At 44.1% G+C, this 24,904-nt stretch overlaps 1 protein-coding gene across 17 annotated transcripts in view; it reads left to right on the top strand.

Annotated features, from left to right (window-relative positions):
* The window catches only part of KALRN (kalirin RhoGEF kinase), a 737,748-nt gene that overhangs the window by 414,736 nt on the left and 298,108 nt on the right, over positions 1-24,904 (top strand). For all 17 annotated transcript variants that reach the window (XM_039493997.1, XM_039493996.1, XM_039493992.1 and 14 more), the window contains one exon: positions 4,746-4,868. In XM_039493997.1, coding sequence (XP_039349931.1) covers positions 4,746-4,868 — 123 coding nt within the window. The remainder of the gene's footprint in view (positions 1-4,745; positions 4,869-24,904) is intronic.

The raw sequence follows: 24,904 nt of genomic DNA, 5'->3' as shown, positions 1-24,904 counted from the left end.
ATATATAATGGAAGGAAAAACTGAAACTCCAGGTGTTTTAGATTCTAGGCTCCATTTGCTTGAATAAAAGTCACACCTTCCATTTTTTTCATTCTTTCAGTTATCTCAGTTTAATCAGTAACAGCTGCTTTCACCAAAGCCACACTTGCCAAATGGTTCCTACACTCAGCCAGTATCTTCTGTCCTGGCCTCTAGGCATCCCTGCTAATGCATGGAGTGGTCTTACAAAGCCACAGTGGTCTAGACAATGCTGATAAACCTGCAGTTGCGATTTCCCTTCCCACCCCCACGCCTATATGACTGAGGCCCTGCTAATGTGATGTTCTCTGCTTATCCTCCAGTGCCACATCATGTGAAGTATGAAAGTAGGAGCCACTTTGTGCTGGCAGAGCTCTATGGTGATGATAATTTTATCTCTAGGGAAATCAAGATGGTATCACCCTTTATCATAATGCAGGCTCCAACCTTTCTTGGTTAGCAGGAAACCTCCAGCTACTATTCAGTTCTCCATTGAATGGGAGCTGAAGAAAAACTCCACCTGCAAACAGTACTGATCACCTTGCATAAGGTGACCAGATGTCTTGTTTTTAAAGGGACATTCCTGTTTTTAAGCCCTCCTACAGGTGTCCCGACTTTTTTCTTAAAAACGGGCAAATTGTCCTGTATCTTCTGTCTCCCCCGACCCCATCAGTGCTGGTGGGTCCTGCTGCTGGCCGGATCCCTGCTCACCAGCTGCCTGTCCACCAGCATCTGGGGGGGTCCAGTCAGGGGCGGCTCTAGGCACCAGGCGCGCGCCCGCCGGGCGGCATCCTGGGAGGGGGAGGGCGCCATTTGGGTGGAGCTCCGCGGCGCATGCCTGCGGGCAGGTCCACGGGGCCGGACGACGGACGGACATGCCGCAGCGGGCGTCCGTCTTCCGCCCCTCCGTTTCCCTCGTTGCCTCGGTTGAGGCATGAGGTCGCTGCTCCGGCTCCGTGGACCCCTGCAGGCATGCCGTGACGACCTCCACGGCATGCACCGAGCTCCCAGCCGCCCGCCCCCCTCCCCCCCGGGGCGCAGAGGGGGAGGGGAAGCGCGCTGGGGAGGAGCGGCGCGCCGGCGCCAACTTGGGCGCTGGGTCCAGTGACTGGCAAAGGGGGTGGGTGTGCAAGGCTGGCCACTCCCCCTGCTGGTCCGTCAGTGCAGGGCCCCTGCGTGCCGGCTCTTGGCCAACAGGGTCCTGCCCCCCGCCCCGTTTCCGGTCAGCACATGGGAAAGCTCAAGACCCTCTGGCCCGGAGCGCTGGCCAGGAGGAGCTGAGCCCTGCATGTGCCAAAGCCCTGCACAGCGCTGGCATGGGGAAGCCTCTCTGCCCCTCGGCTAAGCTGTGGAGTGGCAGGGAGGGGGAGCGATTTCTAGTCTATTCACATCCCGAACCTGCAGGCTCCACAGCAGCCCCTGTGGCAGGGGCTTAGAACCCTCTTCGCCCCGGAGCCCCGGGTCCTGCCCCCAGGGAGTGCGGGGCTGCTCTGTCCCCTAGGCACCCTCTCCTGCTGCCTGCTGAGTCACCTCTCTGGCCGGTTTTGGTGAAGCCCTTGCAGCCAGGTTCCCTGGGTTCTGGTGCACAATGCATCCTTAGTAGGGTTGCCAGGTTTGGTTGGATATATTCCTAGAGGTTTCATCACGTGACATAATCTTTAATTAAATATTAATCTTTAATTCCTGGAGACTCCAGGGAAATCCTGGAGGATTGGCAACCCTAATCCTTGAGGATTAACCCCTTCCTGCCTGCACTGTAGCCAGAGGCAGCTGGGTTATGTCGGAGGTGTTAGCTGCCTTTCGGCACTGTGCAGGAAGGAAGGGACAAGCTGCTTCCAGCCACACGGGGAGGGCTGGGGGAGAAAGATGATCTCTACAAAGATACAGGCCAGGTCATCTCTTCCCCCCCCCCATCCCCTGTAGCTGGAAGCAGCCCTGTCCCTTCCCTCCTGCGCAGTGCCAAAAGGCTGCTACTGGCCACGTTCTGGTGCGAACCCTGGCAGAAATCAGGGGAGGGAGGGCATGTGACCTTGCATGCCCCTCCCTCAACATGTTGCCTCAGGTGGACTTGGCACCAGGTACCAGGAGAGATGGGTTGTCCTGGAGACCCAGCCAGGCATGGTGGGTGGAGAGCACCAGGCAGGGAGGGTCAGGTTGGTCGGTCACCCCCATTGTGTGAGAGAGGTGTACGGGAGTGTGTGTGTGTGTGTGTGTCAACTCTCCTTATGTGTCGAGGGGTAGAGGGTGTATGTGTCACCCCTCCCTGTGTGAACCCTAAAGCCTTAAAGATAAGAAGGTAAATAAAAAGAATCCAACTATGCAGTATTTCTTTTTAACAGGGGCTCGGTCAACTTGATGTTAATTTGAATGTTTGTACTGCGTAGTTCTGATTGATTGCCATTGAACTTGCTTGAATACAAGTAATTTTACCAGGTGTCCCGTATTCAGCATAGGGAAATAAGGTCACCCTAACCTTGAAGGATGAGATCTTAAATCCCTACACACACTGTGACACAGAATCACCAGTGCTGGACACATTCCTTATTTACTCTCTCCATTTCTTACCCCCAGTGGATCTGAACAACCCCTACCTCCCGACTGCCCGCATGATGTAGGAGCTTGAGGGCAGCTAGAGGGAGATCACACAAGATATCTTAGACTTTGCAGACATGTGCTACAATCAGCATGAGCCAGTTCTGCAGGGTCCCAGATTAGCATGAACTGACCCTATGCATGGGACATCTACACGAGGCATCCAAAATCTTGGAGTTTAGTATAAATGATAGTGGCTTAATGGTTGAGAAACCAAACTAGCATTACTAGGAGAAGCAGGTCCAGACTGACAACAGTGATACAGCTGAACTGTTTTGGAAAGAAAATTCCCCAAACCTTCAGACTATCAGACTTGTGACTTTGCTCTCAGTAGTGTTCAGTTACAGTGGGTAGCTTGAAATCTGAAGTTACTTGAAAAGTTGATACCCATCAGTTTTTTACAGCTTTTACCTAAGGACCCTTAACCTTTCCTTTTTAGATGCTCTGATAGCCCTCTCTCGGCTCCTCCTGAGCAATTTGAGTGTATCCCTCCCTCATGTGTTTGGACTTGTTTTAGATTTTGCACATTGAAGTCTGCTGTCTGTGTGAAGTCAATCATTGCACAACTAGCACTAGGTTTCAGTTTACACTGGGAGTGTATTGTGGTGGTTTGGGCCCTTTGGGTGTCACCTGATGTGCTTGGATGCTGCTGAGTCAGCCTATTCTGCCATCCAGGGTCCCCTTTTCCTGACCTTGCTGGGTTAGGCTCACAAGCGTCTTCCAGCCAAGCACACAGGCCGGGTCGCACCCAGCTGCACAGGGAGACAGAGATCCGCTCTGGTAAGGTTCAGCCTTAGGAGCTTGCACTAACACTTTGGTGCCCACTCCTTTTAAGAGGTACAAACCCAAAGGTTTTATGAAATTTGCCCCCTCCCTCAATGTGAAGGGAGATATGCACAACTTCTCCCCCCGCTCCCCCTGTTAGAAATTACATAAACTGGGTTATATTATAAACAAGAAATGTTTATGAACTACAAAAGATGAATTTTAAGTGACTATAAGAGATAACAGATAAACAGATTACTGACCAAATAAAGCAAAATACACAAGCTAAGCTCAGTATACTTAAGAAACAGGTTACAAAATGTAATTTCTTACTCTATTATTTTAGGCAGGTTGCAAAGTTTCTGTGGTTCAGAGTTCCAGTTATATTTCTGTTCAGACTGTACCCCATTCTCAGTCTGGACACCCCTCCCCCCCCCGCCTTCACTTCAGGTGGCTTTAGCAGTCTTTCTTCTTGGGCAGACAGGACATGGAGAGGAGGAGTCCCATTTGCCTTCCTCCCGACCCTTAAATAGGATTTACATAAGGCGGGAATCCTTTGTTCCCCAAATTTGACCCCGCTTCCCTTTGAGTGAAAAATTACAAGAAGTCCCAGGTAATGTTTAGTATGAGGTGACAAGACCACCTGACTCTGTAGTATCACAGCGTCCATGAGTCAGTGGCAGTATGGAGCATCCCCAAGAAGGCCAAGTCTTTTCACAGTCCATTGTCCTCGCTGATGGGCCATCTGCCCTGTCTGGCTTTTCCATTGTTGTACCTGAAGTGTTAGCAGTGGGTGTCACCCAAAGTAGCATAGTTGAAACACAGATACATAGTCAATATTCCTAACTTCAGATACAGAAATGATACAGGCATACAAATTGGATAATCACATTCAGTAAATCATAACCTTTCCAATGATATCTTACAAGACCTATATTGCATTAAGTATATCTCAGTTATGTCATATTCATATCATAAGACTATTTTCATAAATAATATGGAGTGAAACGTCACATGTATAACAAGTGGAAGATACCAGATGTAAAAGACTTCCCATTTCCCCCCACCCCTGCAGTTCAGAGAATCTCAAATTAAATTATTCAAAAGCAAACACTTATGTTCTCTCAAACGATCATGTTATGTGTAACCCATATAAACAGGTAATGGCATTCCAATAATGGTAATTTATCACTAACATCTAAAGACACTTTATCTTCAGTCTGATTGGATTAGGCTCTGCCATATGCCAGTGTATTTTGCTACAGCAAACATACACAAATAATTTTTTCAGCCATTTTAGCCATTTACTGAGAAATTCTGTGCGATAAAGAGACATAATAGATAATTGGATGTTCTTCTTTTGTGCCCAGGTATTGGACTGGATCGAAAACCATGGGGAAGCCTTTCTTAGTAAACACACTGGAGTGGGAAAGTCTCTGCACAGGGCACGAGCCCTTCAGAAAAGACATGATGATTTTGAAGAAGTAGCACAGGTAAGAGGCTGAAAATCTGGAAGTTATATGCCCAGTTTGCGCCTTCATGCTGATTTTGTTTTCCTTTCATAGACTCTTATGAACAAATGTTGTTATTTATAGAGCTCTGTAACTCTTCTCAAACACATGAAATGGACAAGGATCTTACCCTGCAAAGTTTAAAATCTATCACCCACAGATTTTCAGTTCAGAATGAAAGGTTGTCTTGAGAGCAAAACTAGAAGTTTTCTTCACAGCAGTGGATTTGACGGGGGAGGATTCCTGACACACATGAAATGGGAGGCAGCATAAAGGGAACATGAAAATGGCGCAGTTCTGAGTGAGAAAAGAAGAATGAAATAAGGAGAGCAGATCATGGGGAACAGAAGAGAAGCAAGCGATGAGAAGTATAGATGGGGAAAGAGTAATGCAGGCCTTGGAGTTAATGATGAGGCACTTGAATGTTAAGTAGAATTGGAGAGGTAGCCAGTGAAGGAACAGAGGAGAAGCCGATGTGGTTGCAATGCTGAGAAATGTTATCCCACTTATTGTGAGTAGATAAATAGATTATAAGGCCAGAAGGGACCATTATGCTCATCTAGTCTGGCCTTCTGCATAACACAGGCCATAGAACCTCATCCTGTAATTTCTGCATCAAGCCTGTAACTCCTGTTCGAAGTATAGTATATATTTTGGAAAGACATCATCTTATTTCAGAGACTTAAAGTGATGGCGAATTTACCATATTTCTAGGTAAGTTCTTCTAATGATTAATTACTATCACTGTTAAAAAATGTTTACCCTATGCCTAGTGTGAATTTATGTCCCCTCACCTTCCAGCCATTGGATCTTAGCATGCCTTTTTTCTGCTAGGCTAAAGAGATGTATATTAGAAATCTCTTCCCCACATAGGTACTTGTAGATTATGATCCAGTCAATTCTTAGCTTTTTCTTAGCTAAACTACACTGATCTATTGGGATGCTGCTATATGGCTTCCCTTTATTAAAAACTCTTAAAATATATATCAGAATGCAAACTTTTTATCACTAATCACGTTTTGCTCTAAGTTCCTCATAAACAGAGTAATGCAGACTTTTGTAAATAAAGCTTATCTCAGCCTTGGTTGCTGATAGTCTTTGAGTCAGGTGCTCCAGTCTCGGGGCATTGTAGATGAAAAGGTGCTCTCGGTAAATTAGGTTTTACATAGATCAGATACTTTGCTTATATGATGGGCACAAGACTTATTGCCCCTCAGATGGTCCCTGATCTATCATAGAAGTATGAGATGGGAAAGACTCATTACATCATTTAAGCTGGATAAGTTTATGGAGGGGATGGTATGATAGGATAATGGGTTTAGATTATCTGCTACTTGAAGTCTTTAAAGCATGATTTGGAGCATTCAACAGCAGAGTCAAGGGAGAGAATTAGTTCATGAGTGGGTGGATCAGAGGTCAGACTAGATGATCATAATGGTCCCTTCTGATCTTGAATTCTATGATTCTATGATTCTATCATCTAGTGCAACCCCTAGCCATCTTTTTCTGGTGTTTTCCTGGTTCAATTTTAGATGTCCCAAGCAATAGGGCTTACACATATCCATGTGGAGACTGTTTCTCAGCCTGGTGGAAGTTACTGTCTGGAAGTGCTTCTTGACATTCAGTTTATGATTTCCCTTTCTTAATTTCTTTCCATTTCTCTTGTTTATGCCTCTTTTACTGTCATAATTAATTCATCTCCTTCCTTGGCATTTACAGACTTCATGTATTTGTAGCTGTTATCATGTCTCCTTTTAATAGTCTCTTAGCCGTGTTGTACAAATTTAACTCCACTAGGCTTTTTTATTAGTCAGTCCTTTCAGCCCGCTCATCTTTTATTATTGTCTTTCCCTGAACTCTGTCCAGTTTGTCGATATCTTTCTAGTAATCAGATGCTCAGATACGAATGCAGTTTCCAGAAGTGGTCACACCAGAACTGTACAGTGAAGGACTATAATGGTACTTCCTTTTCTCATGAGTTGAAGCCTTTGCATTTGCAGCCTACAGTTACATTGTCTTACATTGTCAATTGGTAGCTCATCTCAGTGGTAACTGGTTGCTCAGGCTGGCAAACTCTGAACACTAATGACTTTGAGTCTTGTGCTTTAGATACTAAGCCTCCCACTTAGAAATGGTTGGCCTGGCATAATTCCCATTAACTTCAGTGGGAATAGGATCTGGACCCTTCCTCTGGTAGATTTACATGAGAATATTGTTACTAATTTATGAGATCTGTCTGAACTATGACATTGGAATGCAGTGTTGGCAAATGGGGCATGGGGATGTATGTTGGGGAGGAAAATGAAAGGAATCCCATGCTTTATCCAAGGTCAAAGACTTGAAAACATAATACTCTCTGCTTTGGAAAGAGTAATAGCTGGAGTAAAGAGGAAAGGCTATAAATTGATCACACCTGGGATTCTTCTGAAGAAATGTCTCATGAGGAAGATTTTGTGGTTTGGGAATAAATCTTCCTTCTTTTCACTGTATTCATGATTTATTCTTTTATTTCCCCCCCCCCTCACCCGCTCCCCTTCCCTTTGGATTTGGGGCTTAACTCTTTAGAGTTTGTCTCCATTAGAGTGTTTTTTTTCCCCTCAACTGAATTAATTACCAGTTAACTCAAGGTGGTTAACTGCTTTGTAAAGGCTAGTGTGGATGATCCCATATGATTTGTTCCTGGCTGAGCCCTACGTTAAAGCAAAAATGTTTATTTTGGGATGAAGGATTGAAGAATATCCACACTATCCCTTTGCAAAGATTGAATTAATTGGCAATCAAGTAACTCAGGGTAAAAAAGTGCAGTCCATGCATACCTGGCCTAAGAGACTGAAGATGCACGCAGTGATATTTCGTTTGTGATTTCCAGGCATTCATTCTGCCTTATGGATAAACATTTACTCTCCAGAATCTGTTTTCTATTGGTGCTGATGTGTTTGCCTCTGGCTCATACTGATAGGAGGCATTTTTGTTTGTAAGACTCAGACTGGAGTTTCTCTGAGTTTCCTTGATGTTTTCAGTGGTAGGTAATTAGTTCATGCTTTTGAATACTGCTAAACTGCATGTAAAGAATCTTCGTGTTTCTGGGATTGCAATGTAAACTATGTCTACACTGCACAGTTTACCTGGGTGATTGGCACCTGGGTCTGATCACCCTGGTTAGTCTACCCCAGGTGTGAGCATCCCCACTTCTAAATCCTATGGAGTTACACTGTCCTCACTGATTCTGCACTCACCCATGTGTGTCTGGGGGCATATCCCAAGGTTCTTCGTGCTGAGATGCTCTAGGAATCGTTCCCAGTCAGTTGTCAGTTATGGGAGAACTTGTCTGGACTTTGGGGGTGTGTGGAATCATGAAAGGGCACTGGAGAAGTATCAGCACTTGAGTGATTTAGCCTGCATCTTCATTGCAAAGTGAGTGGGTTCCCATGTGAGTTAGAGTAGCCTGGGTTCTAACCCCCAGCTAGGTAAGCTAGCCAGGTCTTAAAGCACTTCCAAACCTGGGTAAAAGGTTTTGCTGTGCAGACAGCAAGGGTGGGATTAATGGGTGAACTGCGTAAGTACAATGGGTGAACTGTGCAGTGTAGACACACCCCTAGAGAGAGACCCTGGAACATACTGTCCTGGCAATGCGGAGATTCTTCTTATGTATATACATCTGATTAATAAGTTTGCTGTACATGGATATACTTGAAAAACACCAGTGATTTAATGAATAATGCATTATGGGTGTGGCAGAGCTAATTTGTGGACTCTTTCTCATGTAGGTACTGTTTGGACAGTATTTATCATAGACACGTAAGAACAGAAGAACGGGCATACTGGGTCAGATCAATGGCCCATCTAGCCCTGTATCCTGTCTTCTGACAGTGGCCAGACAATGAACAGAACAGGGCAATTTCAAGTGATCCATCTCCTGTTGTCCAGTCCCAGCTTCTGGCAGTTGGAGATTTAGGGACACCCAGAGCATAGGGTTGTGTCCCTGACCATCTTGGTTAACAGCCTTTGTTGGACTTATCGTCCATGAATTATCTAATTCTTTTTTTAAACCCAGTTATAGTTTTGGCCTTCATGACATCCCATGGCAACCATTTCCACATGTTGACTGTGCATTGTGTGAAGATACCTGTCTCTTGTAATATTTGGAGATTTTTCTTATTGTAATTATTCTGCATGAAATGTAAGGATGGCCTATAAAATGAAGATGGACAAAATAGCTGGAGCTCTGAGTGGGCCCTCTGCATCATCCAGAACCCAGGCTTTTCTTGTGCATTTTATAGGCCTTTTTTTGTATCTCATGCAAATCTGAGGTCTTTGGCTATTTCTTAGCCAGATAACACTAGCCTATGGCTTGTCACTCCTGGAAAAGCTGCCCTTACAGCACCAGCCAGCAATAAAATGAAAGAATCAGACACTAATGATTAGTTGGTATCAAGATATCATCCAAGGAAATACAGTTGATGCAGTACTTCCTGGAATGACAAATCAGCACAGTAGCCTCTTTGAGGGCCTAGAGTATCTTTTATGAGTGCATATGATAACCACAGTTCAGCCAGTTCCCCAAATGTTACACATGATGTAAATACAAATAAGGTCCAATTTTAGAATCTACAAGCCTATCTTTCCTCACCAGGCACTTCGATACAGAATAGCACTGAATATTTTTCTTCCAGAACTGAATGAGAATATACTATGGACTGGATCGTGCCCCCTTGATCTGTTCATGTCTGTGTGGAAGGACGAGATGAGCCACTACTGCAGCTTTGTCAGCTTTGAACTGCCCCCTACAAAAAACTCTCTACACTTACGGTGACCAGACATCCTGATAAAATCGGAACCATCCTGATATTTAGGTGTTTGTCCCGTGTCCCGACCGATCTTTGGTCAGGACGCAATTTGTCCTGATATTTTGCTCCACTGGCAGCACTCGGCTTTTTTTTTTTTCTCCTCGCTGCTCCGCCGGCGGACCCCCCAACCATGTGTCCCAATATTTTCTCCCTCTGAGCTGGTCACCCTACCTACACTCCATATATGAAGAGGGAGAATGTAGTGCACTGTCCCTCCTGCCAACACTCCAAGAAATCAGTTTAGAAGTTAATAATGGCCTCAGGCTTGTTAACTTCTGTGCAGAGCCCTTTGCATGCTGTGAAATCCTCCTTCACATAGGGTACTATGGGCAGCTCCTGGCAGAAGCCCTGTTGAAACAGCTTGCCTGGATTCATGCTGATTGTTAATTAGGGGAGAGGGCTGGCAGACAGTATGGAGGCAAATGACCTCTATTTAAGATCTCCCCCAGAATCTCCACAGTCTCAGGGGATATACAGGCTTTGTGATCCAGCTCCCAGAATGATCTGAAGCTAATTTTTCAAGAGAAACTTTTCTGAGTAGGCTCTTTTGCAGGTGTGTGCAATCTGACTCCATGTTGTTTAGATCAGGGGTTCTCAACCTTTTTCTTTTTGAGCCTCCTCCACCCCCCAGCATGCTATAAAAACCCCACAGCCCACCTGTGCCACAATAACTGGTTTTCTACATATAAAAGTCAGGGTCAGCCTTGGGGGGTAGCAAGCTGAGCAGTTGCCTGGGGCCCCACATCAGAGGGCCCCCTGCGAAGCTACTTTGCTTCAGCTTTGGCTTCAGCTCTGTATGGCGGAGCTCAGGGCCCCGGGCTTCAGCCCCATGTAGTGGGGTTTTGGCTTTCTGCCCTGGGTCCCAGTGAGTCTAATGCTGACCCTGCTTGGTGGCCCCCCTGAAACCTGCTCATGGGCCCCTGGTTGAGAACCACTGGTTTAGATTTACCCACCACTTTGCTAGAATGAGAGAATTGGTCTCACTATGTGTTTCGGCCTGTAGATGGCACTCCCTGTACATTTTTAAAAAGACTTTCAGGTCTATAAAGGGCTGAGCCATGGTTTGGTTTTGAATCCAAGTTAACAGAATGTTGTCTTGAACTGAATTGCCAGGTGGATCCTGGATAGCTGCAATATCTCCCCTAGGCCCCCTCTCACCTCCAAAATGCTTTAATGCTCAGGATCACCTGAGAGAGCAGTAACCCTTAGGGGTTTTTTTTGCTTTCCTCTGCAGTATGGGGTGCTGCTCACTTGCTAGAATTATCTGGGTATATCTCACTTAATCAGGCCCCTGCCATTGCAGGGGCCTTGGTATTGGTACACCTCAGTCCCTTCTGTTCTCTACCAATGGCACACAATCATTTAGTCTCCCAAAGGCTGTAATACTTTGGTCCAATTGCAATTGTTGAATTTAGTGTGTGGGTGGCTGGGTGGTGGTGGTGGCCTGTGATATACAGGAGGTCAGACTAGATGATCTGGGGATCCCCTCTGGCCTTAAACTCTATGATTTTGTGACATCTGTTGCACAGCTGGGTATTCAGTACCTACATATAATACAGTGCTCACCATGTGTCCTTTTGTTGAGGAATTGCTCTGGCTGCTTCATTGCCCTTTGGCCTCGCATCAGTTTCTCAGCTATTATTGACTTTTAGGTTTAGATGCTCTAAGATTACAGTGTAAAATACCTTAAGTACAATGTGTAACAAGTGCACACATTCTGGATGCCATTGCTTCAGAACTTGCAGAATCATTATTTCATCCTCATCAAACATACCATGTGAGCTGGGGTGGGCCAGAGATGTGTGGCCCCTAGAGTGTGCGGAGCTTGCGTCTGAATCAAAATTGTTCTTATTCAGGATTAAAACATCGTCTATATCGGTACCTCATCTGTATTACTGTAGATTCTGAACACTTTAGGATTCCTTAAAGCCTATTTGCCCAAGTGAACTACTGGACCCTCTTCTAACTGCAACTATTATGGTGCCGCACATCTCAGGCAACACACAGGGAAAGTTGTGTATTTCAGGAAGTGATTATAAATGGATGGTGAAATATTACTCACTTTCTGCCCTACACAAGTATCAACTGTTCTATTTACTCCCATGAGATCATTTGGAAACGGCTGGCTTGAGGTCTAAACATCAGCTTTCAAGTGTCTAGGCTTTCTTGTACCTCCAATTCTAATCCCCACAGATTCAACTTTGCCCTTCATTTTTCTTGGGCAGATAATTTCAGTTCCATAGTTTAATGTTTGAGGGCATTCAGATGAGACCTTGAAAGCCAAGGGCACGGTTGTTCTGATTTGAATCAAAGATCATGTGGTATTCTTCATGTGAGTAGCAGTTTGCTCTGGACTTCCTGGCTAAAATTTCCCCTCCTTCCATTGTAGTGTACAGTACATTGGTTGTCCACCTGCCTGTCATCCATTCTGGAGTGGATTATATTCCAGAGGTGCTGTATGTATATAGTTTCCAAAGCACTTTGGGATTAAAAAGGTGTTATATTATAAGTGTTAATATATTTAAAAATATTATTAAGTTCTGTTTGTCATGGGAACTAGCAAAGTAGTGAGTACTAGAACACCTGCAGGTAAAAGTGTACCCCTCTGATCTTTTATTATTGAAATATTTTTTAACTAGTTCAACCAAAACTAAATGAGGTTATGTGATAGTCAAGCCAAAGCTGAATTGCAAACAGCTACTTGTTTGGCCTTGAAGATCAAAATCCAGTGTTTTGTCTTACAAATTCCAACTCTGTTGGATGTCAGCGTTGTTAAGTTTGGCATGAAGTCGAGTACTGATTTAAAACAGGCATAATTTAGGAAACCATGTTGATAATGAGTGTTTAGTGAGTATTGTCCCAGGGTAATTTTTGAAAACGTTGTGGTTTGGTTTTTGACCTACCTGCCTGTCTAGAATTGATGGGAATATCTTACCAGGCATGCTGGAATTCTCCTCTTTTAGTTGGCTTACTGTGGCACAACGTGGGTGAAAGATTGAGCTTTGGCAAGGAAAGTAGAGAAATAAGGCAATAGCAGGTAAAAAAAAAATTGTTTGAAATTATCAGAAAACTAACTAAACTTTCAGTACTGCTAACCCCAGAAGTTCAAAAATCATGAGTTAGTCCCCAAAATATCATGAAATTATTCCCGGATTCTTATGCAAAGTTGCATGTCTATATATTTATCACCTCACATGGCTAATCAACAAGGTCTTAACCCACAAACTTCATATCCACAGCACAGATCTGTTTCACTTTAGATATATAAACAACTGGTGAGGGGAGAAAGCATGCTGTTATTTTTTTATCTGGAACAGTTCTTACAGGGAGAGAAAACACACACATTACTGGAGGGTTACATAGATGTTTGTGAAACAGCATTGGAACTCTGGGCTTGGGGTTTTGGGTTTCTCTTCCTGCGGGGAAGCAACTTGTGCTCTGTTACTTACAGACAGCATGACCAAATGAAACAATGCCCACATTTGGATTGTCTGTGGGGTCTGAATGTAAATGCATGAACCTGTACCACTTTATCTAAAGAACCGGCTCTCATAGCGTGGAAGTAGTAGCAGAGCAGAAACCTCCATATAAGGTCTAGCTACTAAAAGGGGATGACACAGAGTTGTACTATGCTAGAGCTTTTCTACACTTGAAATGTTACAGTGGCACAGCTGTGCCACTGCAGCTGCACTATTGTAGCACTTCAGTGTAGACACTACCTATGCCAATGGGAGGGGTTCTCCCGTCAGTGTAGTTAATCCACCTTCCTGCAAGGCAGTGGCTAGGTCAACGGAGGAATTCTTCTGTTGGCCTAGCACTGTCTACTTGGGGACTTAGGGTTGGGTTGAGATGTGTGGATTTTTTGCACCCCTGAGTGACGTAGGTAAGCCAACCTAATTTTCCAGTGTACACCAGGCCTTAGTGTGTATTACCAAAACACCTAATTTGCCAAGCTTCTTCTCAAAGGCCACATGGCAAAGTGGATGAGACTTGGCTCAGTTATATTAGGGATCTGGATTTTATTCTCAGCTCTTGTGACCTTGTGCAAACTCTGAATGAACTTACCCATGAATTGTGTGAATGACAGTTATCCCCCACCAGGGTAGCAGTTTGAGATCTTGACTCATCATAAGCATTATGAAGTGCAGAGAAATATTAACAGCAATTAGTGGAAGAGCTGTGACTAGAACTCATAATCCCCATTTGCAATTTAGTGCACCTTCTCCTACAGTACAGTGGTCTCTCTTTCTGTCTGTGCTTCTGTTTCCCCCAAAATCTCATGACCAGCTGAATCTTTTCATGAGACTGCTTGAACTAGGGGCCAATTACATTACTTGCAATAAAATCGTAAGATCGACAAACACAATAAATTTTCAGCAAACACCAGGAGCCAGCCAAAGAGGTTTACTTAAGTTGGTGTATTTCTTTGTCTTTAAGATCTATATATTTTTAATGTGCCTATAAATTCAAAACATTGTTCCTATGTTAGGCTGGTAAGAACATACAGCTATACAAGAGATATGTGTTCTTAGTGAGTTCTAGAGCTGGTCAGAAAAATAAATTTTAGTTGCACAGGAAATTCTGCCATTTTGAAATTTGTTTCATTCTGAATCGGAATGAAAAGCCAGAACTTCCCACAGCAAAAGCAAGGAAACTGAAATATGTTGATTTGGAACCACTGAAACATTTCAATTTGATAATGTTGAAATAATTTAAAATATCACACATATATAATATTTAAATTAATATTTGAATATAATAATCTAACCAAAATGAATTAAAATGATAAAGTTGAAACTATATTTTACCTTCTTTAAACAAATTATTTTGACAATATTGAAATGAGAGAGGCTAAATGATGTGTTTAGACATTTCCTGTTGAATATTTTGTCAAAAACTGCACATTCTCCTGAAACATTTCTGCTTCAACAAAACTCCATTTCCAGCAGAAAGCTGATGTGTCCAAAAAAATTGCAACTGACTGTAATCAATTCTCCTTGTGCCATCCTCACAGGCATATCAGCTGATTATCAAACCGTAGCTATTGATTCAAGAAGATTAGTCCCCTGGATTCCGGAGTTTAATTTGTTGTGGTGTTGGATTAGTACTGTTTGGTTGATCTCGTTTCTTGTGGATGTTGATAGTAAAAATGTTCAGTACAGGAAAAGAAACAAAACAAAAAACCTCTGACAGACTGAACTTGATTTGCTGTGTTGGTCCCAGGATATTAGAGGGACAAGGTGAATGAGGTAATATCTTTCATTGTTGAAAGAGAGAAACTTTGGAGCTACACAAAGCTCTTCTGGGAAAGGTACCCAGACCTGAAGAAGAGCTCTGTGTAGCTCAACAGTTCGTCTTTCACCAGCAGAAGTTGATGCAATAAAAGATATCACCTCCCCCACCTTTAACTTGATTTGAGCTTTCATATTTTGCTTTTGTCATGCTGATGCCAAATACAGCCAATACCCCAAGATTTTATTCCTTTGTTTTGGAAATCTAATGGTGTCTGTCAGAACCGCTAAAATAGTAGCCAGGAATAGTTCATAAGGCAATATTGTACATAGTCTACATTTTAAATATATTGTCCCATTGGCATTTTATTGATGATAGTGGGTAAAAAAATGAATGAATGTTGTGTACACGTCTGGGGAAAGACCAGGGGCCTGATTCTCTTCTCTGTTACACCAGTTTTACACCAGGGTTACATTGCTGATTTCAAAGGAGTTACAACACTACAAACTGGCTGTAACAGAGTGGAGAATCCTCTACACTGGGTCCTTAATAGGTATAGTAGTGCAGTGTCAGGAGTACGGCCCTGCAGCTGCAGCTGCTCAGTCTCCTGACAGCCTAACATGTCAGCAGGCCAGTTCTTAAACCCAGCAGCATCAGTAGCTCACTGGCTGTTCAACACATATGCCCACGGATTGTTTGTCTCCTTGTGCTTGCCTCATTCCAAACCCTGCTCCTGCTTTGCTCCTCCACTGCTCCAGCCTAGACCCTGGCCTGCACCCAGCCTTTTTCCAGTCTCGTCCCAATCTTGCTCTTTCCTTGGAACCAGCCCTGCTTCTGCCTTCCCAGAATCCAGATAATCTGGTTCTGACCCTTGGCTCTGATTCCTGGCTCTGACTCTGTCTTGACCCTTGGCTCTGGCATCTGGACTCTGACTTTGGTTCTGACCTGGCTCTGATTCTGCTTTGACCTTGGGCTCTGGCATTTGGACTCCTACCCCTGGGCCTGACTCCTGCTCTGACCACTAGGCCTAGGGTGACCAGATGTCCCGATTTTATAGGGACAGTCCCAATATTTGGGGCATTTTTTTATATTGGCTCCTATTACCCCCCACCCCCGTCCTGATTTTTCACACTTGCTGTCTGGTCACCCTAACTAGGCCTGACCTCCTACAACCAGTTCCCCTCATATGCAGTTTCCTGGTTCATGTGTCATTTTCTTTGTACATGACATGAAAACTGGCATTTGCATTACCTAATTTACATGCCTTTTGCATGACTATTACACATGCTTCACTTCAATATTTATAATAAATTCTATTTCTCAACAGATTTTTAAAATCTGTTGTCATGGGTCAGATTTTGACCTTGGTTACGGCTGTTTAGATGAGGAGTAACTTCAGTGTCTTCACTGGATGTATTCTGGAATTATAACTGAGATTATAATCCTAACAGCTAAATATTAATTCATTTGTTGATTAAAATTCATGTAATTCTGTTGTTAATATTAACCTCCATATCTTTTCTCTGTCAGGCCCTGATCCTTCATAGTCCAGTCCCAAGAATCCACTGTTTTAATGTTGCTGTGTTGTTTGCAAAATTTAGTCATCTTTGATTAGTGGCTATTGAAGAGGATTTCCACACACAACAGCTCGAGCTGAGCTCTCTTTACTCCCTCTCTCTTATCCAGTGAAGAAAATGGAAGCTTTGCATAAGTAAAGAAAGCAAAATATGACCTTCGTTTTTAGTGCAGTGACAATAATTGTGGAGGAAAAATGGCATAATTTGCAAAAAGCAAGAGCACTAACACCAGGGGGTATTTCTGAATTGTCACTGAATATTTGCACAGGTGTTTTTCTAACATGGCTACCTATATTAGTATTCAGCAAATATAATGGCAGCCCACACACCCTCAAAAACAATCACACAATGTCTCCTCATTATTAATCCATTTCATTCAAAGCACAGGGGTTGCTTTTTCCCTCAGCGTGTGTGCTTAACTCCCACTGACTCCACTGGGAGTCACACACAAGCATCTAGGGGAGGTTGAACCCCCACTACTTATTATACAGACTCCATTGAACAGAAAACAGTCAGAACTAATCTCTCCTATCACACACACACTAAAGGGATCTTTGTGATTGATTGATTAATTCTTCATCACTACTGACTGAAATTAAAACTGCAACCCTCACCTTAAATATGTCAGGCTAAGGGCTGAAAATGAACAGTTTCTATTTGGAGTTGAAAGATGTGTTGGATGTACAGGATTAGATTCTCAGTGATGGCTCCTTTTTTGCCAATGTTTCATTATCACTGTGTATCCTATAATTTAAATATGTAACTGCCCATAAATCAGGTAATTGAACATCTAAATTATGTTTATGCAGTGCTCAAAATGTGCTAGGCACCATGTTCCAGAAAGCTTACAATTTACATAGAAATTACAAAGGGGAAGATAGGTACTGTACAACATAAGGTGGTTTTTTTTCCAGGCACGTTAATTTATGCCCACGCAAAATAGGCTGAGTTGAGATCCTTTTAGAACTAAGAACCCAGTGTGCAAGCTTAGCTCTCCTAGCTCAAAGCAATGCAGGGCAGCATTAAGTGAACTCATGCTGTCCCTGTGCTATGGGAAGTAATAATCAGTGACTCATTTCACAGTGTGGCAAGTTGTTCTACTGGTATTTGTTTGGCAAATGCCATAGATATCAGAACATCTCTGACAATAATTCTCATTCTGTGCTGGGGCAAAATTATTTAATGCATCTGAAGCTATTGGCTGCATTCATGTGCCACTTCTGCTATCGTAGGTTCACAGTTCGACGGGACATAAAGTGTTACCACAGTACAGGGAGCTCTGTAAAGCTGTGATGCAAGAGCTGAAATGCAGCCGTGTCACTAAAGTATGTGCTTTGCAGAGATTGGTAATTGGGTCACCAGGTCATTTTAACAATAGTAAATTGAATGTCCTTGCTGTGGTACATACATATTGGGCAAAATGAAACACTGAGGCCATTGGGAGTTTTGTGCATATATACAATACAAGGGCAGAATCTGATCCATAAAATGGAATAGAGACACAGTATAAAGAGTTTATCTGTTTTGAGGTGACATTTACATCTAAACATACTGCAGACAGCTCTGAGTAAGCACTGTGCAGAAGAACTGCACAGCTAGGCAGGGGAACAGCTTCTAACAGATGGGCCAGCAGGGGTGGCTCTAGACATTTTGCTGCCCCAAGCACGGCGTCATGCCACGGGGGGCGCTCTGCGGGACCAGCAGACCCTCCGCGGGCCTGCCGCCGAAGGCACCCTGCCTGCCACCCTCCCGGCGACCGGCAGAGCTCCCGCCGCAGCATGCCGCCCCAAGCATGCGCTTGGCATGCTGGGGCCTGGAGCCGCCCCTGTGGGCCAGGTACTGCAATCAATACACCACTGTCTGGACTGGAACGGTGGCATGATCTCCATTCACCCACTTCACTAGCCACTTAATCTGCATAGCCACAGGCTGATCAGTCATAGTCCCATCTCCCATACCCAGTGCCCTATGCTGTGCTGGCTCAGAGCTCTGCATGTCTCCTATGCTTTGCTGTGCATTTCACCCTTTATGTTCTATACTGTATATGCTAGCGATGAGCAACTGACGGCCTGGAGACCGCATCTGGATCTCTTTTATTTTTTTGGCCCATCACACCACAGCCCAGCTCAGGACAGGCAATCCAGCAGCACTAGGGCTGGGGAAGGGTGACACATGCACCTGCACACAGGTGGGACATCGGGGGGGGGGGGCAGTGTGCCACCTGTGTGCAGGTGCATGTGTCACATGACTTTGTGGCGAGATCAGTAAGCCAAGTCCAGCCCCACAGGACAGGAGCAACTAATAAAATAAAAGTAGTTATTGCAAACACAGTTTGTGTCTAGGACCAGATTCTCATTTAAACTAAGCCCATTTTACACTCCCAAAATGGCATAAAGGTATTCTAAAGTAAATAAGAATCAGTCCCTATTCATGTGTTTATCCGTAATGTCTGTCTCTGTCTATTTCTCCATCAAAGTAGATAGATATGACAGAAATGACCTTGTCTTTACTGAATTCCTTCTTGTTGATTTCAGACTAATTCATCAAGGTCCTTTCAAATGCTAATCCTTCTTCCAAAGTGCTAACAACCCCTTTCAATTTGGTGTGATCTTAGAATTTTATAAGTATACTCTCCACTCCATTTTCTAAGTCATTAATGAAAATGTTGGAAAGTTCTGGACCCAGGACAGACCCCTGCAGGACCTCACTAAATACATCCTCCCAGATTGACAGCAAACCATTGATAAATACTCTTTGATTATGGGTTTTCAACCAGTTATGTACCCACCTAATTTAATCTAGACAAATTGTCCCTACTTTGCTTATGAGACTGTCAAAAATCTTGCTAAACTCAAGCTGTATAATGTCTACTACTAACCCCCTATCCACTAGGTCAGTAATTCTGTCAAACAGGAAAATTAGGTTTGTTAGGTATGATTTGTTCTTGACAAATCCATGTTGTCTATTACTTATTACCCTGTTATCCCTTAGGTGCTTACAAATTGGTTGTTTTACAAATTTGTTCTGGTATTGTTCCAGGTAAGGAAGTTAGGCTGACTGATCTATAATTCCCCATGTCCTCTATTCCCCCTTCTAAAGATAGATACTATATTTGCCCTTCTCCAGACCTCTGGGACCTCACCCGTCCCCCATGAGTTCTCAGAGATAATCGCTAATGGTTCTAAGATTGCTTCAGCTAGTTCCTCAAGTACCATAGGGTGAATGTAATCAAGTCCTGCTGACTTGAATGCATCTAACTTATCTAAATATTCTTTCACTATGCCGGCTCATGTTCCTTCCCACTCATTGTTAATATTAATTATGTTAAGTATCTTGTCATAATTAACCTTTTTAGTGAAGATGAAGCAAAATAGGCATTAAGCACCTCAGCCTTTTTATGTCATCCATTTTTAGCTCTCCTTCCCTGCTCAGTATGGACCTACACTTTCCTTTGTTTTTCTCTAGCTCCTTATGTATTTATAGAATCGCTCTTATTGCCTTTTATGTCCCTTGCTAGGAATAACTCATTTTGTGCCTTTTCCTTTCTGATTGTTGCCCCTACCTACTTGTGCTATTCTTTTGTATTCATCCTTAGTGACTTGACTATGATTCTACTTTTTGTAAGATTCCTTTTTGATATTCAGGTCATTAAAGAGTGCCTGGGTAAAACCCTCTCTGATTGGCTGTCTTTCTCACTTCCACTACCTCCTATGGAAAAGCAGCCAACCAAGGCTGCTGTAGGAGGCCGGCAGAGCTTCCCCCTCTCCCTTGAAGAGAGAGAGGTGTTTGGGAGTTGGAGTGGGGAAGCAGCCAATACTGTTTTCGCAAGAGGGACAGAAAGAGCCCAGCAGCACAGGACAGCACTGCTCCTTGCTTCCTCTGCCTTCCTGTGAACCATGGGTCTGCTTCTCCCTTCACCCTCACCTTTGCCTGCTCTATAATGCATCAACACCAGTCCTGGAGGGAGAGGAGAACCCTCCTGGAGCTGCCCTACCCCCAACCCTGGGAAGGGTATGAAGGTCTGGTAGGGGTTGAAGAACTTCCATAGCTGCAGGAGGAGCAGAGGTGTGCGGGGCACAAGAGGCAGATGTGGGGCTTGGGGCCAACAGGGTGCAGAATTATTGTATGATTGGGTGTGTAGAGTTGATGTGGTGCTGTGGGCTGGAACATATGAGTGGGCCAGGGGTACAACATTTATTCATTTAGGGCTCAGGGTGCAGAGTTGATATGTGGATGGGGTGCAACATTTAATTGATATAGGGGTTAAGTCATGGAAATCATATTTCTCATTATAAGTTGCCAACACTAAAAAATTGTCACAGCCACTTGGTGGATGGCTGGGGGAACTCAAAAATCAGAAGACAGATCAAAAACCATTATTTTCATCTAAAAATAAACAGACAGACATGATTTTTGGGCCAATCCCATGATTGTTTGGCTCTGACTAATGCTTTCTGAACTTTTGGTTTGGCAGTACTTTCTGAATAAGGAATGCACAAGAATCCTGGATTAAGGATCTCAGGATTAGACCCGTGGCCTTTCTAGCAGAAACTTTGGAAGACCCTCACCAGAGAGGCAGTACCGCCAAATGGCTGCATTGTTAATGGAAACCTACTACATGCCAAAAATCAATACATTTTATAACTTCAGCACTTCTGGTGGGAATACAGTTCAGTACCAAATTCCCCAGCATAAATCATTGCTAAAGTATATTTAGCTCAAATCATGGGTGGCCTTCTAATGATGAGCCAAAAATCAATAAATGTTATATTCCTAAATCTGTGATTGCAATTACATATAATATCAACTGAATTTCACTCTATGGATTATTTTAAAAATGTATTCCATCTAAATCCTGTCTGACTAGTGTACAGGATGTTAATCACATGGTGTTTGAGTGAAAACGAGAACTGAATGTGAAATATAGTTTATGTTTATGGAGGAGTGAAGATTCAAATGTATTTCTTTGTTTCTTCATTATGTATATACTGTATGTCTAACTAACTTCTGTGGAAAAATTTAATTTTGTTGTATTGCAGGTACCTATGATGAAACTGATTTGATGGGTGAGCCATCAGGACAATTCACATGTCATGGAAATAACAGTGGTGAAAAATTGGTTTATAAATCTAATAAGATTCAGAGAATGATTTCTACTTATTTAAACAAATTCCAATGTGTAAACCAGGATGGAAAACTGAATTAATGTTCACAGATAGGCATCTCTGAATCCAAAGGCACTCTTCTCACTGACCTGCTCTTAAGAGCGCTGAACTGGAATGGAGAGAGAAAACTTAGAAGTTTTTTTAGCTGTAATTGAAACTAGGGGATAGCAGGGGAGGCGGCAGGGAACCATTAAGTAGATCTTCACTGTGGGTTCTTTTCGTCACCTTGTGATCCAGCCTACGTAAATGGCATACTCAGAGAGTTACAGTTCAGTTCCTGCTTTCCCCTTACTCCAGGTGATAAGTGAGCTGTGCCAGTGTTTTCCTGACACATCTTATTCTTCTTTGAGTGATTGTACATGTGTACTCTACTTGTGGTGTGTGCGTATGCCCCGCGCACAGTTGTCAGAAAATGTTCCTTCAGTGGTAACCATCAGGGTGGCTCGAGCACATTCTGCTGCCGCATCCCACTGTGTGCCCATATAAAGGGTCCAGCTGACTCCACGCCCCCTCAGTTCCTTCTTATCTCCTCTGATGGTCGTTGGAATTGCTCAAATTGCCTTAGCAAGTGTTCTCAGTGTAGTCATATTTTATTGTCAATAGTTGTTGTAAGATTATTCATTTGTTATTATTAGTGTAAATAGTTTGTTTTACCCCACCTGAGAGTTTTGTCCGTTACCCAGCACCAAAGGATGCCTCAGTAACTGGGCTTCAAGCCCTGTGTTTCTTGCAGTAAGCTGATGCCCGTAAGTGCACTCCTGCTGTTTGAAATGTTTGGGGGAAGTTCATATTTGGGATTGTTGCCAGATCTGCAGAGACTTTAAGCCTTGCACCAAGAGAGGCCAAATTAAAGTTCTTACTTATGGGGACATCTTTGAGACCTCCACTAGAGCCAAGTGGGTCAGACTCATCACCGAGTGCCTCAGGGTCAGTTAGGAGTCCACTTCCTCTCTTGCCTGAGTCCTGACACTGCTCGCTCTCCCCAGTGCCTAAGAGGAGGCATAAGACCTCTAAGTAGAGAGAGGAAAAGCTCCGGCACCGAAGTCTGCTAGGCATGGGTTTAAGAGTAGAACTCACACAGTCTAAGCACTCCTTTTTTCTGGCACTACAGAAGCTGGCATCATTGACTCAGGCACTGAGGCAAGTACCGTTGTATCAGGAGTCTGAGGAGCACCTTCTACATCTGCAGCGCCGTGCTATTCCAAGACCATCTTGGAACCAACCACATGGAATAGGAGTTTATGCTTTCAGTACCAACAGGCAGGGCTCGCTGGCTTTGCTGGATGCAGGGTCAGCCGCAGTTGTCTCAGACGGCACACCGTTTGGTACTGTTGAAGGGGAAGCCTGCAGTATTGGCAGTGTTGAGTTCTTCTGTGGCTCAGCACTGAGCACTGGTCACTGGCACCATCAGGAGCACAGCCCCATCTTGGTCAGCAGAAACAGAGTCTTGTTCCTCTGAATTGGAGGTTGGGTCCTACATTTCCCAGTGTCAGAGCAGTTCTTGCTACTCCCCACTGAAGCACTACTACCCTGCTAGGGATCCTTCAGTAGGAGTACCATCAATTGGGTGGCCAGGAGGTCACTGTGGGCTACTGCCTGTCCAGTGGCCTTTTTGGAATCCATGGAATTTCCTCCCAGTTTCTAGATCATACTCAAGGCATTCCTATTCCGTGTCCTTGCAGAGGCATGTGGCACCTACCCACCAGGCGCCAACAGTTCCTGAACCCGGTACTGAGCAACAAGACGCAGTTCAGGATGACCCTGCTGAACAAGTGGTGGAGGAAGAGCAGATCCAACCTGTGCTGACCTCTTCTTCATCGTCTCCTGATGAGGCAGTCTCATCAGGGGGCATTTTGCCTCCCCTAGAAGACTATAAGGCCCACCGAGAGCTGTTAAAGAGGGTGGCCTTAAGCCTGGGGATCCAGGTGGAAGACGTGAAAGAATCCTTACACCACCTTTTAGACATTTTGATCACAGCAGGGCCTTCCAGAATGGCCTTGCGTATTTATCAAGCAATTATGAACTTTAGTAAAGCACTCTGGTAGACCTCTTTTGTCCCTTCCCCCGCACCTCTGAAAGGACCGAATGCAAATACTATGTCCAATACCAAGGGGTTCAATATCTGTTCTGTCACCTCTGCCCCCACCCAGGATTTCAGGTGATATTGGCAGCCAATGAGAGGAAATGACAAGGGCTACAAGAGGCGAACCCCAAATAAAATGATGCAAAAAAAATTAGACCTGTTTTGTAGAAAACTGTATTCTACTGGGGGGTGCAACTCAGGATTGCCAACCAGCATATGCTTCGGGGGCCAGTATGATTTTAACATGTTGGACTCCATGCTAAAGTTTAGAGACATGGTGCCAAAGGATGCTAGGCAGGTGTTCTCCTCGTTAGTTGAGAAGAAATCTGTGGTGAGAGCTGCACTGCAGGCTGCACTGGATGCTGCAGACTTGGCAGCCAGATCAGTGGTTTCTGCAGTGGCCATGTGCAGAAGCTCCTGGTTCCTGTCCATGGAGCTTCTGCAGGAGGTCCAACAAACTTTACAAGACCTTCCCTTTGAAGGGTCCTTCAGAGCAAACCAACTCTAAGCTCCATGGCTTGAAGAACTCTAGGACAATCGTAAAGTCTTTGGGGTTATACACCCCCATCCCCATCCAGGAAGCACTTCTGCCTGCAGCAGACCCACCATTACTCTGGTCCTGCTACTTGACAGGACCTGCAGCGAAAGAGTTGGGGTTATAGGCATAGACCACCACCTTCTTCTGCCTCTGCATCAATATCTGCCCTCCCTAGACACTCAGGGAGTGACAAACAGGCATTTTGATGGGATGCTCTAGAATGCTGTACAAGTTTCCAGGATGCCAGATGCCATTTTTTCTATGTTTTCAAACTATCTTTTATGCTTCTTCAGGGCTTGGTCCCGAATTACCACAGACTACTAGGTACTAAGCATTGTATAGGTGGCAGATACCATCCAGTTTATTTCTATGCCCCCCCATCCCTCTTCCAGGACCACTCTCATGAGGAGCAACTAATCCAAAAGGTTCAGTGTCTCCTTCAGGTGGGAGTCACAGAGGATGTATCGCAGTGTCTCAGAGGGAAGGGGTTCTATTCCTGTTATTTCCTGTTTTGTTTACTTGGAGTATTTGCAGGCATGGAGCCCCACAGCTCCCTGTGGCCGCAGTTTGCCGTTC

The sequence above is a fragment of the Mauremys reevesii genome, linkage group 11, assembly GCF_016161935.1.
Source record: "Mauremys reevesii isolate NIE-2019 linkage group 11, ASM1616193v1, whole genome shotgun sequence".
NCBI classification, from domain to species: Eukaryota; Metazoa; Chordata; order Testudines; family Geoemydidae; genus Mauremys; species Mauremys reevesii.
This window is presented reverse-complemented; position numbering and strand designations above follow the sequence as displayed.